Raw genomic sequence first — 17,958 nt, 5'->3', positions numbered from 1 at the left:
AATTAGATTTTGCAGTGTGGCACCCAGTGCCACAGTGGTTAGATACAGCTCCAAACAAAACCATGAGGACACTGTCCTTTTGACGACAAAACTAACTGACACCAATATGACAATCTGGGGCACAAACAGTACAAACTGTATTTCATAGTATTGTTTAGATTGGAAGAGACCTTTAAGATCATAGAGTCCAACTGTTAACTCTGCACTACCAGTCTACCTAAACCGTGTCCCTAAGCACCACATCTACACGGCTTTTAAACACCTCCAGGGATGGGGACTCAACCACTTCCCTGGGCAGCCTGTTCCAGTGCTCGACAATCCTTTCATTGAAAACATTTTTCCTAATATCCAATCTAAACCTCCCCTGGCAGAACTTGAGGCAGTCTCCTCTCGTACTATTGCTTGTTACTTGGGAAAAGAGACTGACACCCACCTTGCTACACTCTCCTGTCAGGTAGTTGTAGAGTGGCAAGGTCTCCCCTGAGGCTCCTTTTCTTCAGAGGAAAAGAGCAGCAAAGGTATGCCACCTGTCCTCCAGCAGCAGGACTGGGACCCATTGACCAAAAGATACTAACTTGGCTGCATAGACCATAATCTGGGAATCACTGCTAAGGCAGATATTCCCCTTTACATTTATAATTTCCATTTTGTATGTCTCTTGGCAATATCCTCTTATGCAGCAGAGAGACAGATTTGAAGTAGTGCTCTTGCTATTGCAGATGTAACTTAAAAATATAACAGTACCAATCATTTATTATTTTTGAAGATTCAAAGTCAGATGAAACAAGTCTCATTCCACACCTAAAGACTACAGCAGCATAGCACTTAATCAGCTTTTACACTCCTGGCTTGTACTGCTGACAGAAGCCCCAGGAAGGGCAGTAGAGGGAAATTTAATTTCCTTTCTATCAGCCACAGGTAACAGTCTAGGTAGACTTTTTGAGTCTCCTACTATTTGTGAGCTCTACTTGGACCAATGAATTCCAATTAAAAGCTTTAAAGCTTATTCAGTTACTAACTGATCATCAAGAAGAATTTGTTTTGTGACTAAATGAAGGTGTAAATCTAAGGTGTTTAACTTTTCAGAGAACAGGAAAGTAGTGAAGATCAAAAATACTTAAAAATTAACTTGAAGGGAAACAAATTTTTATAAGAAGTTTATTTTTCTGTTGTGTGGCCATTATACAAAGTAAGCAGCCAGAGCTGCCATTTTGTCCTTGGGTTTCTTTGGATTGAGTCTTCCTCCAGGCCTCCGGCCTTTACCTCTTCCTCGACCTTGCCTTTTCCCTTGTCCCCCACGGTGCATGGGGTGCCTCATGGCTGCGTGTTTCAACTCCACCAGGTCTTGAAACACAGGATCACAGAATATGCAGCCTGAATGCTGGGTCTCATCACCAGGTAAAGGAGATTTGGCTTTGTTAAAATCTACGTCCACAAGGGCTGCATCACACAAGTCGCAGGTCTCCGGTGACACTCGGACTTTGTGGGCATTCTCAAAGAAGTGCACAATCACATTGCATTTGTTGCAGGCCATCTTCCACTTGGGACCCGATGTCGAGTCTAGCACCAGAACCCCATTCTCACATTCAACGCACTGCCCAATTCCAAGCATGCTAAGAGAATGCTGGCATGTGGGGTGGGTGCATTCATTACAGCCCATTCCTGGTGGAAGAAGAGTAAAACCATACTACAAGGAATCCGTTATACCACTACCCGCACTACCCAGTCTGGAGGAAGTGAGACACAGGAGTCAAAGACAGCTTAGTATATTATAGGTTTTCTAAATCACTAACCACTCCCCAAATAGCAACTTGCCTTTCACAGATTCAGAATAATCCTTTGCTCAAAAATTTTCTTCTAGAATGGCTTTCAGAATTGCCAGATCCTGCCACTGTACAGTACAGGCAGTTTGGATACATCAGTGACGGAAAGTAATTATGTTTTCAATTAAATGCCCAGCTCCTAACTGCTGTTTTATACTTGCACTATACCCTCTTAGTGCAAAGACATTTTTAATTAAAAGATGGTAAGAAAAAGACGCCAAAAAGCTCCTGATGCTAGGAGCCTCAAAGCATTACTTCAGGTAAGTTTTGGCCTCACAGTTACCAAACCAACTGCAACTTTTACCCCTTCTTAGCCCCTCAAACAGCTTTTGACACACCGTCTAACTCAGTATCAAAACACTCACAAGACCTGATCTTAATCTATAGCCCTATCCATACCAAGCATACTCCAATTCACAAGATGTCAGAATCTCAGTGTCTTTCACTGCATACTGAGTGTTACGAAGGTCACCTACTCTGCGTGCATGTACATTAATTTCTTACTTTATAAAAAGTACCCAGAAATGAGTTAATAAATTTTGGTCAGCAGGTTTGATGTGAACTTTAGGTCATCTGTAATCTCATTTGAATGGCACTTTATACTAAACAACACTGATTAAAAACTTCTAAAAAGCACACTGTACAGACTGCACCTAATTTATTTCAAGTGAAGTTGATTCCTGCATGTTTGCAGAAATCCTACCTTTTTTCATGTCCCTGAAGGGAGGATGGTTGTAACAGTATGGACAGAGTGGGTAGCTCTTTCCCCTGGATCCAGACGACCACAGCACAAGCTCAAAGTCATCTAGGGGGCATCGCAACTCTTTGTAGAGTTTAATGGTACCATTCTGTGGGAGACTGTAGGTTTCATCACAGTGAGAGCAGTGCAGACGACTTGGTTTGGCCTGCAAATGGAATACAAATCTCCTGAAAAACTGCAGTGCCAGTAGAGTTCAAAACTTGTAGTAAATCCAAGTAGGGCTGCTCTCTGGCTTGCTGCCTGTGGAAAACCTCCATCAAGCTTTTTGTTTTAGAAATGCACTCTTTGCAACTACATTTTAATCCAAATTCAATAATGGCAAAGGGGTTTCTACTCAATGCTCCCCAGAAAGTGAAATTTAAATTCCAAACATGAGGTCAACATACCTGAATATACTTCATGAAACGATGGCATTTACCACAGCGGGAAAGAGGCTTACCCGTGGCAGCTAAGGGTGAAAAAGACACTTCCATCAGTTCATCCATACCTGCCAAAGAGATAATCATTTTTATGTTAGAATTCCAGCTCTTATGAGGAAATCTCGCACAAAATCATCTACAAGACCTGTGAAGAAGTGAGAATTAAAATATTTTAGTCACAATGCTCTTCCTTGTTTACAAAGACTTTAAATACACAGTGTTTTGCACTGAGCATGCACAAACACACAAGGTTAAGCACTTCAGCTAGTCTGAAGTTTTAAAAAACTCAGCACTACACAGTCACAAAAAAATCTGAAGTACAGTTTTGGAGCCATGATTCAGTCCACTTCCTTTTGGACAGCAATTTAATTTCACTGGAAACTTACAGTCCTGGCACAACTTTTCAGTAAGTCTAAACCTCTGAAAAAGAAACCTAATACATTATTTTCTACTAGCATTTTTGCAACAATTAAGTAATTGTAGGGAACTTCACATGTAAAAGGTTTTACCTGCAATAGAATCCACAAAATAGTGAAATTTCCTTTTGAAAATGTCAAGGGTGTGCTCCAGGACCTGATGGTAATTCGCTTTACCCAGAGCTATTAAGTTGAGCTGCCTCTCCACAGCACTGCGGATTGTGGGAAGAACCAATTCTGCATCTAACAGAAAACCAGAAACAGCATCAACAGAGAAGCAGCAATGAAAGATCAAAAAATGGTGGTAGAAAACCATACATAAACTGACATCAAAATAAACAAGTTTCAATTGTTAATCTTTGGAATTAGTAATACTTTCCCAGATGCATCACTTGAGACAGAAATGCTACTTATACAGTGACAACAGCCCTTGACATACTGAAGGAAAAGAAGGTAAAAGGATGCAAAAAGAATATTTAACTGACCTATTTTGTAATAACCATGAACCAGAACAATGCCAAGGTTTGTAGGCTTTAGTCTCCGACCACTCTCCACTGTGACATAGTTTCGCTGGCAAATGTTGTTAATGTGGACTGGAATACTTGCATCAGTTCCTGCCACACAAAGGAAAACAATATATCCATCCTGAACAAAAAGTTTTCATCGAATTACTCCTGATTTCTCTGGGTTTATGTCAAATTATAAGGCTCCTGAGACTGCTTAAAATTTAGATACCTTTTCACTGTTAACCAACTTCCAGTGGATAACTTCTCTCTCTAGTAATTCTTACATTAATTTTCAGTTCTGAGAAGTCTGAAACATATGTTTTAACCTTAATCCTTTTGTCTCTTCCAAGGAAGACACTCACAATCACTCATTCCGGAAGAACACAGTAGAGTATGATATGTTTTGACTGGAAAAATTTATGAAAATGCACCAACAGAAACAAGTCAGATTGAAAAAGAAAAGTAATATTATGGTAAACTGTATAATAAGATATACAAGGACTACTGGAGCCCGCAAAGCTGAAGCAAGCTGTAAAGACAAGAAATCATTCCTAAGAGTGGGGAGATACCTGATGGGTGGAAGAATGTCTTTCTGACAGGGAAGTGACACGGACATGTTATGAAAGGATACTGCTTTGGCCAGAAATGAGGCATGAGGATAAGAAAGGGAAAGGAATATGGGAGAAAAGACAATCTACCATCTGCTAAGAGCTGCTACAGGCACTGTGATTTGAAGGGGAAAAGGGATAATTACTGTATGTATTCAAATAATTACTGAAAGGTCACTACTGACAGAGTTCAAAGGAGCAATTCAGACTCTTTGCACTCTTGGTGGATGTATTACAGGATAATCTAAGTTAAGCAAGTTCCTACCAATGCCATGCTTTTCCATCAGAGTGATAAGCTCTGCTTCTGTCAGGTAATCAGGAGGACTAGTTTGCTTTTCCAGCAATTTTATTTCACCAATTGGAAAAAGATCTCCCTTGTCACAGTGGGGAAGGCTCTCTTCTAATGGGATGCTGTGCCATGGCATAATTTCTGTGAACCCTGGAGGTAAAGAAAGAAACAAAAAAAAATAATGACAGCTTACCTTCACAGCTTTCAAAAAGCCAAGGCGTATGTTTCTGGTCTTAACTTGGGCTGCATTTTACAGATCAGTGTTAAGAAGTTGTCTGCCATACCATGCAGAAAATGCCTGAGGCTAGGAATACTGAGGAAACACGGTACCACAAGACAGTATCTCTCACTACACCACATCAGATGTATGAAAAAAAAGAGTAAACACTTCCCTTGAATGAAAGCACAGTGCCAGGATGGATGGGAAAAGTTTCTTAAAAAGGAAATACAAATACTACATCATATTAATGTAATAAGGGCTACTGGGCCAGCTTACCACAAAAATATCAGTGGTGCTGCTACATTCTTTTTACAGAGGCCCAAGAAAAAAAAAAATTGGCCTTTGTGTAATTTATCCCCCAAAAGACATCTGCTGTCTGTAAAATGACTGGTCTTCACACTGGCAAATATGGCACTGAAACTTTCAGACTACATGAAAAGTAAGACTTTTTCTATTGTCATTGAAGTATGGAAACAAAGACAAAGCTTTGGTCTCTGGTCTTCATAGCTTAAAAAATATCTTTAAAATTGTCCTTGTCCCCAAAGTGTCACTTTATATCCATTCAATGTATTAATGCAGGGAAAAAAAAAATAGGTCTGTAGCTGACTACTTATTCCCTGATTAGTCTTACCTGGCGAAGTTACCACTTTTCCAATACAGGTAAAACGTTCAGGGCCAATACTGAAAGAAATGGTGGTTTGTAGGTACTTGCAATCAGCGCTGACAGTGGCTATGAAATGCCTAGTTATATACTCATATAGTCGCCATCCATCTCCACCTAAGGATAAACAACATCTTACCCACAGAACTCACATCCTGTAGCTCTACATAAAGTCTGCACTAAAAGGTACCAGATTTCCACAGATAGCACAGGAAAAACTGGTACCTAAAAGAAAGTAACATTCAAAAATTCTTCCAGTTTCTTTTTTAAAACTTCCAGCCTATAAAACCATGATGTCATACAGACATGAGCTGCATGCAGATGCTTTTGGAAAAGGACCGCCAATTTAGCCAGCCTATCTCCCAGTCTTGCAACAAGTCTGAATGACAGTGTGAAGCAGAAAAGATTTTTCTTTTTTGCTTAAAAAAATTTTTCTGTCAGAGGTTATTTCACCAGTTCATGAAAACCAGAAGTTATCAATCTTCTACAACAATCTCAGCTATATCTAATAAACAATACAATACATTCCCTACACTTTATTATAACCTTAAAATAATTTTTGAGGGATCACAGTGTGCACAAATTGAAATACTACACCTTAACATAAAGCCCACAAACCACAGAGACTAAATTAAAATGCAGTTGAAATCTGACCTACAAGCACAAGAATACAATAGAATTTCAATACTTGGAAGCTATTATTCTGGGACATATTTCTCCTAGAGAATGCAGGCATTCAGTTGTCAACTACTCCTTTTTCTCAGCACTACCATGGTCCCTAGGATCAATTACTGAAGAGCAGACCAGCTGTGAACTCCACTGTCACCAGCAGTTTAAGTTCAGATAAAGCCCAAGCTCTATTCACTTCCTGCCATTCAAGTAATTCTGTTTTCTGTTGAAACTCAGGGATTTTCAAACTGGCTCCTACACCTCAAGGAACGATTTTCCTCATCCACTGTTCCAACACTACTGAATTTGCCTATACCTAATTCTGCTTCTGTTGCAGCTCTCATTGGGGTGATGGGAGGGTGGTCTCCTGCATCATGGCCTTTCCTTGGACGATTAATGCCTTCTGATAGCAATGCTTTTACCTGGGTGAACGAAGAGAGAGAAAACAGGCTGGCTGAAGTGGGAAACAGGGGTCTCTTAGCAGGTTAAAAACTTTGCAGATCAAATCCATAACAATACAACATCCATAAAGAAAAGCAATTACAGATATTTATTGTTTCTGAAGACCTGTAAATCATAATACACCAAGTAAGATATATTCTAAAACACAGACTAGTCAATAATCAGTACAGGTTTTGCTCTGCATACTCACAGTTTCTGCCCAGTAAGGATTATTGGTTTGTTGTCTCAAACATCCTTTCAAGTCAAAATTTTCTGGATAATGGGTAGTTTCCGTTCGAGGGTAGCTAATATAACCCTGTGTATAAAGACGCTCTGCTATTTGCATGGCATGTTGTGGACCCATTCCTAAGATGGGATAGGGAAAAAGCAAAAATCAGTCACAAATTACTGTGATTATGATTTGTCTGCTGCATTTGAAAGTGTACTTTATCAAAGCATTTAAATAAATCATGGTTTGTCCTTTCCATAAGACTTTTGTACCTTGATCTTACCAACATTTCACTTTTGACAAGCTTTCTAAATTTGATCCTTTCCCCAGAATGATGTATTACAAGGAGAGGAGGTTATCTAACTATATTTGGTATGTCCTTGATTATTTCATCTGAGAAGCCAAAATATTTTGCTTTAAAACAGTGTGAAAATCTGAACTTTTACACATACCTAAAGCAGCACTGGCCACTCGTAGCATTTCTACCGTGTTCAGAGCCAGTGGTCTCTGCTTCACCTTCTCTTTTTTACTCACAGATTCTACCTAGAAAATAGCATTTTCCCAGTAAAAGTTTTGAAGTTTGGTAACTGGTAAATGTGTAATTTCAATCATGCCTATAAACATGTGGCATACCTACCATTATCTATTGTCACATCTGTTTTGTTTTCTTAAAACAGTAGCCACTAATGTATTTTTACTTTAGAAAATCTGCCTGGAGACAATTTTACTATATTCTAAAGTTACAGTCCTAAGGTCCCTTTGTGCTATGGACCAGGTCAGTCCTACAACTGGGAACGCAGCAAGATGGCGTATTGCTGTTGTTATTCCCATTTACCTCAGCAGCACGTACTTTCAGCACTACAAGCATTTAGGGGTCCTAACTGTACGGATCCAGATTTGTAAAAGCTTCATGCAGTCTTTGAACCTTGATGGCTATAAGCACTTAAATCCAAACATACTGTCAAACAAGTATTGAACAGAGCAGAACTAGAAGTTAATTGGCTATAAAGACTGTACCATACACGATTAAAAATCTAACTACAGGAATATTGCCATATAAGTAATTAAATTCTGATTTATACAATGTCTCACAGGAAATAAGAGGTCTGCTCAGAGAGATCTGAATGGTATTTCTTAGCAGGTTTAGTAATGAAGACTTCCTATCACGAGCGATGATCGTTTCCGAAGTCAATACTAAGAAGGGGCTTCTGCTGGGATGACCACACTATCATAATATGAACTACAATAAAAAAATCTCTTGCCTTTTATTCTCATTTACACAAAGCTGAATGGACTAAAATCCAAGATACAGACGTTCTACACTAGTCTTTAACAACAACAAACAAAAAACCTCAATATGCAGCAAATGACATACTAATTTCCTTTATATGAAAGAGGGCTCCACTGACATTTAGTGAATATTCTTACCTTTGCTTCTTTTGCCATCTTTGTTATATTCAGGAACATTTGAGCAATCTCACGATCAAATACCCTCACTCTATCCCAATCCAAAGTAAGAGAACTTTCTTTTTCAGGGTTCACCTTTTGGAGGGGGAAAAAACCCAAACACTATTACCAGAAGCATGAGAAAGCGCATTTCGAACAATAATCCAGCAAGCAAATCCTAACACCACCTGTCCTAGGACACAAGTGCTTCAAACATGCACTTGTACTCTTTTTCACAGGGCTTTTTGAGAAAGACGGAGTACTTTGAGTTCTGGGGCCAAGGGAATGACTGGAATTATTCCTGCGGTTAACTGAAATACTGTTCTTGGTTTTAGTGCTGGGAACAGTAAAGGCTGAAATGGGCAGAAATTCTAAGTTTACCATTTTGATCTAGCAAATTCAATCATATGTATTAAACTGTAACTAGGTCGTGGTTTAACTCCCATGTACAAAAATAACTACGAAGCAACCAATGTAAGAAAGCACTAAACTCTGAAAACAGGCACAAATATTTCCTAGCATGACATGAGACGTGTCAGAAGGGAGATGACAGTAGACACCAGATTTCATCTTCCTTTATTTTAAAATCTAAAAATGGCAACTTTTTACCATCTATCCCTTATTTGTTTAAAAAAATCCTTGTCATCACAAGCAGTAAAACCATATTGGTTTGCTCTCAGAGCTTGGACAGCAGCGAGGCTATAAAACTGCCATAAGCTGCCAAAGTACTCAGAGAGCTCAACTGCCAATTAACACAATGAGCATTTTATTTGCTTTAAAATTCCAATACTTGGCAATGCTAGTGTTTGTTGGCAGCCTAATTAATCTTGGATTCAAATTAACAACAGAGTCAGTCCAAGGACCCCAGGGAACAAAAGAAAACCGTTTTAAGTATTCTTTTTGGCTGAATCTAAGCTTAGATGGTTAGCACTGAAAAATTCTTATAAAGCAGCAGACAATAACTACTGAAATACAAAACTGACATCCTGGAATGTGTTCTCGAGAGAATGGTGACACACATGTGAACTGAATGAGAACACATGAGTAAATTGTAGGCATTGTGAATTCTTGTCAGCAGCTACAAATTTATGAATGAACAAAATGAACATATAAGTGCATTTCTTTGTTAAAAATGTATGGTCCTCGTATACAAACACATATTGTAAAACTTACTTTAGCTTGCAACACCCAGTAAGTCTCAGGCTTAAATGACTGGATTTTGTCATGCCTTTCAACACAGAATCCAAGTGTTGGAGTCTGACACGGCCCAAAGGAGATAAGGGAGCTGTCTAAGTTCCCGTATTTCCCCTGGAAATATTTAGTCTGAAACCTGAGAGAGAGAAAAACAAAAACACAAAAACCCCAAGAACAAGTACATTAACATTCTCATTCCTATGAAAAGCAGAAGTTTTCATTAAGTTATACACACAAACACGAGTAATTTATTAAATCATTCAGGCATCAGGAAAAAGCATTCTGAGAAATATCATCTCTTACACCTAATTCAAAATTACTTTGCCCCACTGAATCCTGTTTATTCCCAGAGAAAAGTGGGAGAACATCATAAGATCATACCATAGTTGCTCTAAGTACTTTACCTAGCTCAGTTAAAGCTGTAAAACAATTTTTATTTTCTTTTTATTTGTCTGTGCATAAAACTGTTCGGTTTGGTGCTGAGCAGAAACAGCCACCAGAGTTCCGAGATGTACATTGTGGGCACAGCTTGTGGCTGGGGCAGAGTTGCTTTTCTTCACAGCAGCTAGTATGGGGCTATGTTCTGGATTTGTGCGGGAAAGAGCATCGATAATACAGAGATGTTTTAGCTATTGCTGAGCAGCGCTTACACAGTGCCCAGGCCTCTCCTGCTCTCACACCACCCCCACAGGCCGGGGGTGCACAAGAAGTCGGGAGGGGACACAGCCAGGACAGCTGACGCCAGCTGACCAAAGGCATATTCCATACCATATGATGTCACGCTCAGTGTATAAAGCTGAGGGAAGGAGGAGGAAGGGGGTGATGCTCAGAGTGATGGTGTTTGTCTTCCCAAGTAACTGTTACACCTGACGGAGCCCTGCTTTCCTGGGGATGGCTGAACACCTGCCTGCCGGTGGGAAGTGGTGAACTAATTATTCCTTATTTTGCTTTGCTTGCATGCGCAGCTATTAAACTGTCTTTATCTCAACCCACAAGTTTTCTCACTTTTATTTACCCTCTGACTCTCTCTCCCATTCCAGCGGTGGGGAGAGTGAGTGAGTGGCTGTGTGATGCACAGTTGCAGGCTGGGGTTAAACCATGACAGTGGACAGAGCAGTACTCCTGAACCTTTCAAAAACCTGTCTGTAATCTAAGCTGTCACCTTGTAAACGCACAGCCAATTCTAAGATCCAACTCCTGGCGGGCATCCACTGAAAGAGCTTCATTGCGATTGGGCTCTCCCAAGTGATTCATGGCATTGCAGATGTCGGTGTCAGTAATAGAACTGAATTTAGCTCTATAAATCGTCCTTTCGGTGCTACGAGGTTTGTTCATAACAGGAAGAACAGCATCAAGAACCTAATGAAGATCAGAAGCATATTTTAAGAGTATTTGAAAAGTAAGGGCTTAACTTAGTTTTTCTCTCTAAAGAAAAAAAACCCACTCTCCAAAAAATATTCGCTTATATGTAACTACTTTTTTAATTCACTAAGGTGTCACACCAACACACTAACTAATAAGCAAAAGCAGTATTTGTCTATCCACTCAGAAGCATATTAGGAATTAGAAAAACTGAAGGATTTATTTATTAAACAGCAACTGCTGGAAGTGAAGAACTAATCGTAGCTAAGTGCAAAGACATTCACCAGTGCAGCTGCAACACCTTTTGGTAAGAACATACCAGTTTCTATCTGGGCTTATTCTACCTACGTATTGCCAGGGCCCAGTTATGATACAGTGGCATTTAAAGAACTTAAAACAATTACTTGATAAGATGTGCTTCTTTAAACAAAAATAAAGAATACTCTTCAAGTAGACCTCTGGGAATAGGATGTTAAGAAATCATCTTTGCATATGAAAGTTTTAATTCTATACCTTGTATGTGCAGAGTCCAAATTCCTGCAGTAATCCTACATCTAAAAGCAGTCTCCAAGCTCAAAAGTGTCTAATTGCTTAATAATGAAGTTTTATAAGGACAGCAAAATAACTACGCCAGCTGCGAAATACAGACCAAGTCCCAAAGCACTGGAAAGTTCTAACATTTAAGAAACCTAAGCATTCACCTCAGATGAGCAACATCTATGAAACTGATTTATACTCTTTAACTTAGGAGTTCAAAAGCACACAAGTTTTTCTACCAATACCCTCCATGCTTTTAAAACATTATTCAACTTAGCTTGAATTTTACTGTATATTCCAATAAAACAATACACTGCTAGTATTGTATGTCACAAATCCAGTACAGTATTATAAGTCTTAGAAATTGAAATCTTACTTCAAAACAGATGTTTTCTCCTTCCTTATCACAGTCCAGCCACAACACAACATAATCACAACCTCTTCCTTCCACCTGTGAGAAAAATTAGCACAGTTCTTCAGCAACTCAAAGAAAGAGTTAGCCCTCACTAACTGTGTACTTTTAATTTCTACTTCAAAGTACCAGTGATAATTTACTTGGTGCAAAAAGTATTGGAAGAATATAGCAGAAGTGACAAGAAGTCTGCATGTACTGGAACAGTGGTCAAAGAGAGAAGCAAGCTGTGCTGCTTCATGGGAGCACAAGTCTGCCTACATGCTGCTTTTCTGCAGGGCCTGAAAAAAATCAGCATATCTCTATAGCAATGGAAGTCTCCTGAAACTGCCACAATACGTGTATGCAACCCTGGGCACAGTCCCTTCCCCTTTCTGTACCTTAATTTCTACTTCATTAAAAAAACCCAACAAAACAAACAAAAACAAAACAAAAACCACTTTTTTAGTTCATAAAGATACCACAAAGTATGAATTTAATCTGACAGAAATCAGTTTCACACCCCATGTGCTTGCCTTTCAGAAAGTTTTATTTTGTAAAAGCATCCAACTACTGCTTGCCTCTCAGAGGGGTGCATGTGAAGAGTGATCAGTAACTAACACAGGCTTATTTTAAAGAAGGCATTTATAAGCTAGAACCAAAACATGCACCTAATGCTCCAATTTTGAGAAACAGGATATCAACAATCAAAAAACCCAGAAGGTGATGGCAAAAGTGAATTCAACATGGCAAAGACTTCAGACAGTGTAAGAAACAGTAAAATTACTGAGACAGATATAACCATGACAAAAAGTTGCTTCCTGCAGGGAAGAAAATCCTAATTTAGGAACATACTTCTTTTCAACCCTAGAAGAACGCTAGCACATTGTACAGCATAGTGCCAAACACCGCCCATTTTTGGGAAGCAGATAAATAGACCCGCTAAATCAAACATTCAAGTCTGCAGTGTGAGAAACACTACATTCAGATGGCCTGTCTGCCTCAGTAGAGGGAAGATAAGTAACAAATGTTTTAAAGGACAGAGTCCTCTGGCATTGCCCTCCAACAGAAAACTATCTGTTGTGAAGACAGACTCAATTTTTTTATACTAGAGTGAACATAACTGATCCACTCTAAGGGCTGGAAGAGGGTTATACTTTTGGTTCTTAAATAAAGTTGCCTAACTTTATGAGTATTTTTTTTAGAAAGCAAGGCTAATTCATAACAACATGCTACATCTCTTTCAACTTTATTAGTATTTTTTATTGCTTTCCAGAACCACAGAATAATTTCACTTCTTTTTCTTGCAGGATAAAAATAGGTCTCATTGCTTTGTATCTAAAGACGAAGAATACAAACAATGAATGTTTGAAAATGGAATATGGTCCAGATGAAATAAAGAAAAAGAATGCCAAGAGAAAAAGATATCTCTCAAACACTACTCATAAAAAAGAATACCTGTAAAAACTTCACCATGGTCAGTTTTGGATTAGCTTCTTTCTTTTCTGTGGGAGCTTTGCTAAAAAGTTCTGCTGGATCCACTTTGTCCCAGCTGTTATATTTTCCTGAAAAGTAGAAGTATGTGAAGTAGAGCTATAAATCTATATTTTAAAAAAAACGTTACTTTGCAAAACTTTGCTTTCAAAATTCATATTGGAAAATTTTCTACACTAACACATCTTGCTTTACTGTGTATCAAGGGACGCCTTAGCTTTTTACACGAATTGCAACTATCACTTTGAAACATGACATACGAAGTAAAAAAAAGTAAATACTACACATCTTTTAGAAATTTTAACACACTTTCGGCTGTACAGTAATTGCTCAAGCCAAGAGGAAATAGCTTTCTTTCCTTGTTTTCACAGTGCACATATAACATGCACGTTGTCTGTTTTACTGTTCGTTACTTATGATTTACATTACAATCCATTTGTTCAGTTCCATTTCTCTGAAGTAACCATTAATAACATTGCTTAGCAGCTACACAAAACCAAACCTCTTTAAAGCACTGTGTGAATAACTCAAAATTCAGTCCTCATAAAACTTGTGAGGCAATTACCATTAGAGGAAATACAGTAGTTACACGACTAGTCCAACAATTTCAAAGCAAGTTAGTGACAGGATCCTTTGTGCATAATCCTTAGCAGACATCTATTTTGCAGTAATAACCTACAATGTTTCAGAAAACATCCTTTTGGACTCCGCACCCTTTAATCATTTTTCATCTGAATTGAACCTTGCCTCCCCTCATTTTCCAGGGACATAATTCAGGCACAGAAAAGGTAAGTGGCACGATCAAAGTCATGCAAGAAGTCTGCCAGACATCTACAAATAAAAATCAAGAACTTCTGACCCCAGTGGTATTTTCATCCTCCTTTTCTCTCTACTTCTGTCCTGAAAACTCTTCCTGAATGACTTCCACAATAACCATTTTCCTATCAGAAGTCCTTGACAGCTCAACAAGTGGTATCAGTTAAAATATCTTATGGACAGACACATACCTATGAAATCCAAAGTCATGACATGACCGCACACAGATGTCATCTTGAAATGGGCACTCTGTCCTACAAATGATCCAGTGTACTCATGCACAGAGCACACACCATTCAGTCCCTTGCGAGAGGACATGTTTCCTGTGAAAATAACATCATAAATGTCAACAAGAAAAACTATTGCAATAAGTTACTTTGTTCAAAATCACATCCTCCTTTTCTTAGATCTTATGGCTAGGGTCTTCCTGGTCGCAAAATTCTACTCATTTAATCAATGTTTTTATTTCAGTTAATTATCGCTTTACACCTTTTTTAAAGCACATTTCATTTTCAATTGAAACTATTCCTTTTCTCCTCCATCCTTTCCCTCCCACCAAAAAATCCTTATGAAAATACAGCTAGTTTTCTAGACCCGCACAGTTATAATTAACTCATTCTATTTTCCACGTGGTTTATAAAATATTTACTATAGCTTCAAAAATCTCAGCACAGCTACTTGATTGACACTTTCTGGAAACGCTGTGCACTAACATATGCCACAGTTACATAAAGTATAACCCCAGATTCCTTGATTCTTGGATTGTATAGGCACCAGCACATAAAAATAATCCGAATGTGAAAGGCCACCCAGTTCTTTTATAAACTGCAACTGTGGTTCCCAGCGGCAGCTGCCCCAAGATAACTGCCCGGGATGTTTCTCCATCTCACTTTACCCACAGCAATGCCTGGCAACCTCCGCATCAGTTTGCCCCCAGGCAACTAACCGGTACCCCCGCAGCTGGGGCCCGTGCTCAAGAGCACTTGGACGGTGCCACTGGTAGAACCAGCGGGACAGAACTCCACGCTTCCCTCCCTACCTCTCGAGAGGATCTTGGCGATGGACTGCGCCAGGGAAGGCTTCTCCGCCACCATCAGGACAGTCTTCATCTTCAGCTGACGGGACACAGAGTGCCACGGGGCCCAGGGGTACGGCCTGGCTCACGGCCCACCACGGCGCTCGGCCCACCAGCGAAAGCCGGTCCTCACCCTAAACAGAGAGAGTATGAAACAGCTTTGCCGCACAACCGCTTCCAGTAAAAAAACACCCCAAAACTGTGGAACAGGCGGTGACAGACTTGGCAGCTCCTGGGGCCGGGGGGGCGCGCCACCCCCTCGGGGCTCCGCCGGGCCCGCCCCGCCCCGCCAGAAGCCCAGCGCGGCGGCGGCCCGCTCCAGCCCCAGGCTCGATAGCGGCCGGCGGGCAACGAGAGGCCGAGGGCAGCCACGCCGCCGCCGCCCGGCCGCGCTCCGCACCTCAGCAGGCGGCCATGGCCTCGCCTTGCGCTGCCGGGTCACCGAGCCGGAAGGCACGGGCGGCCCCCCCGCGGAACCGGCTGCGGGCGCGCCCCCTGGCGGCCCGGCGGAGCCACGCCGTCCCAGACATCCCCGGGCTATTCCGAGGACTTCAACACGGAAAAGGTCCTTAGGGATTCATATGGATACAAAGCCCAACACAAGCACGTCAGAAAAATGTTCCGCCACCATTCCCTTCCAGAAGTCGCCGCGCACGCTGGAAGCGCCGGCTCCGTTCCGTGCCCGGTGCCCCGCAGCAGACCAGCAGCGCGCGGGTGCCTCCCCTCGGTTTAACAGCAAAGACCTACACAAAACACACCTTACAGAGCTCTCCAAGAACGCCCCTGCATGCACGTTGGATCTGTTTTATCCAGGCAGCCAGCCAACGCGCCCGCGCACACCCGTCACCCCGTGCCTACTTGCTGCAGCCTCCAAACGCTGTGAACAGTCTGTGCCACGCACAGCATCTCCTGCAGGGCAGAGATGCTCTGGGAGCGTTCGGAGCACCTGACTCCCTTGCACCCAGACGAGGTAATGGAAATCATGTTGATTTCAGAATTGTGCACTGAAAAAAATGCTTTTTTTTGCACACTAAATTTTAGTTGAATGTTGCTTTCTTACTTAGGCAGAAAGGGAAAGAAGGGAAAGGAGAGGGAGAAGGGGCGGCCAAGGCAGAAGCACGCTCTTTCCCCACCCCGCTTTCCTTGGGGAGGAGGCGAGGACTGCCCCAGCCAAGTCCTGCCCCCGGGACCAAAGCCCCTCTTCTGCCCTGCTGCCACTCCCGAGGATGCTGGGCCCTGCCGATGGGGCTTCATCAGCAGACTGGAGTGGTTTCCAACCTCTCCCGCAGCCTTCGACTCTTCCATGTGTCCTGAAACCTTTTTGTCAAGGCTAGCACTAAAGAGGCAAGCCTCAAGTTGATGAGACTTATACGCCTTCATGGAGGAGCCCAGCACTCTGTTTTTACCCTTGCGGCATGAATCAATCCTTGCCGATGTTCACAGCGCTTTTCCAAGAGCTGCTCAGCACCACACCAACCCAAAAAGCAGAGATTGGGCAGCAGCCAGGATGTGTATAGACTTCACAATGCCTGGAAAAAAAAGGAACTAATTCACCTTCAATGAGATTAGTAGACAATTAATAGATATCAAAGTTACTAAGTGAAAGAAAAATCAAAACAAACCCAGGACTCTTCATTCTTTGACAATACCAAAGTTAGAACTTAAATGTGTTCTGCTGTTTCAGTGCCTGGTTCCCTTTGACATCTGGGGAACATCTGGCACAGTCAGGATGCAAGCTGAAACCAACTCTTCGAATATGTCAGATACATATTTTTTCATTTCCTCTAGTAAAAGCCCTCTAAAAAACCCAACCTTTTCTTTTTGAATGCGCAACGTGATGTGCAAACTCAGACCCGCACGTACCGCAGGCGGGGGTCTCCACTGCGGGGCCGAGGGACCCCGGGCACCGAGTCCCGGTGGGCCTGGGGGCACACGCAGGCAGACCTCCCCAGCCTGCAGGAAGGAACCCCAGCCCGCCGCACCGTGCCGGTACGCCAGCCCCCCTCCGCCCGACCCAGGGGGCACACCGGGCCATCCGCTCACCCACCGGCGCTGTAGGAAGCCCCCGGCGCTTTGGGAAGCCTCACCCCATTTCTGGCCCCCGGCGTGGAGACGCGCCACGGCCGAAAGCACCGACCGCGGCTCGTCCGGCCCCGTGCAGCGTGCGCCGGCCGCTAGAGGGCGCTGCCACCGCAGGAGCCGCCGCTGAGGCCAGGCCCCGCCCACCCGGCGGCCAGGCCCCGCCCAGCGCTGGGCTACGGCTGGGCGCGACGCGCAGGCACATCGCTCCCGGCTTCACCGTGTTCTCCGCGGGAACCGGCTCCCGCCCGCCGCGACAGCCCCTCCGCTGGGCCCGGCTCCCTCCGCGACCCCCTCTCGGAGGGCGTCTGCCCCGCGGGCTCCCGCTGCTCCGGGCTTGCCCGCCCTCCCGCAGCCCTCCCGGCGGCTCCAAAGAGGATCTTGCCGTACCCCACGGCCCCGGGAGGCTCCTCGGCCCTACTAGGAAAAACGTGCCCCGTTTGCCAGCAGCCCCGGGGCAGGCTGCAGCCAGGGCTGCCAACAGCTGCCCCAAGTCTCCTTCGGCCCTGCTCGCTGCTTCCTC

General features: G+C 42.4%; 1 protein-coding gene across 4 annotated transcripts; it reads right to left on the bottom strand.

The window, feature by feature from the left end:
- Positions 1-1,144: 1,144 nt before the first annotated feature.
- Positions 1,145-17,521, bottom strand: TOP3B (DNA topoisomerase III beta). Of its 4 annotated transcripts, none has more exons than XM_056347075.1 (18): positions 17,404-17,521; positions 15,321-15,490; positions 14,473-14,604; positions 13,430-13,536; positions 11,957-12,031; positions 10,844-11,040; positions 9,661-9,817; positions 8,470-8,583; positions 7,494-7,584; positions 7,024-7,178; positions 6,688-6,793; positions 5,673-5,819; positions 4,798-4,971; positions 3,904-4,032; positions 3,512-3,661; positions 2,970-3,070; positions 2,527-2,728; positions 1,145-1,662 (listed from the first exon to the last, which is right to left on the bottom strand). In XM_056347075.1, the coding sequence occupies exons 2-18, from the start codon at positions 15,388-15,390 to the stop codon at positions 1,181-1,183; spliced, it is 2,589 nt and encodes an 862-aa protein (XP_056203050.1). In that variant the 5' UTR covers positions 15,391-15,490; positions 17,404-17,521; the 3' UTR covers positions 1,145-1,180. The 4 variants fall into 4 exon arrangements, with proteins under 4 accessions (XP_056203050.1, XP_056203219.1, XP_056202960.1 ...); XM_056347244.1 differs by having other exon boundaries at positions 17,444-17,461; XM_056346985.1 differs by lacking the exon at positions 17,404-17,521 and adding an exon at positions 15,757-15,830.
- Between the last annotated feature and the right edge of the window lie 437 nt (positions 17,522-17,958).

This window comes from Falco biarmicus, chromosome 1 (genome assembly GCF_023638135.1).
Source record: "Falco biarmicus isolate bFalBia1 chromosome 1, bFalBia1.pri, whole genome shotgun sequence".
NCBI classification, from domain to species: domain Eukaryota; kingdom Metazoa; phylum Chordata; class Aves; order Falconiformes; family Falconidae; genus Falco; species Falco biarmicus.
The sequence above is the reverse complement of the archived record's forward strand: the minus strand, read 5'-3'. Positions and strand labels throughout refer to the sequence as shown.

Coding starts and splice junctions, on each gene's coding strand:
- TOP3B (XM_056347075.1), bottom strand. CDS start 15,390: ATGAAGACTGTCCTGATGGTGGCGGAGAAGCCTTCCCTGGCGCAGTCC. Junction 5,820..6,687: donor TGCAACAGAAGCAGAATTAG/GTATAGGCAAAT, acceptor GTTTATCCTTAG/GTGGAGATGGATGGCGACTA. Junction 4,972..5,672: donor AAAAGTGGTAACTTCGCCAG/GTAAGACTAATC, acceptor CTTTACCTCCAG/GGTTCACAGAAATTATGCCA.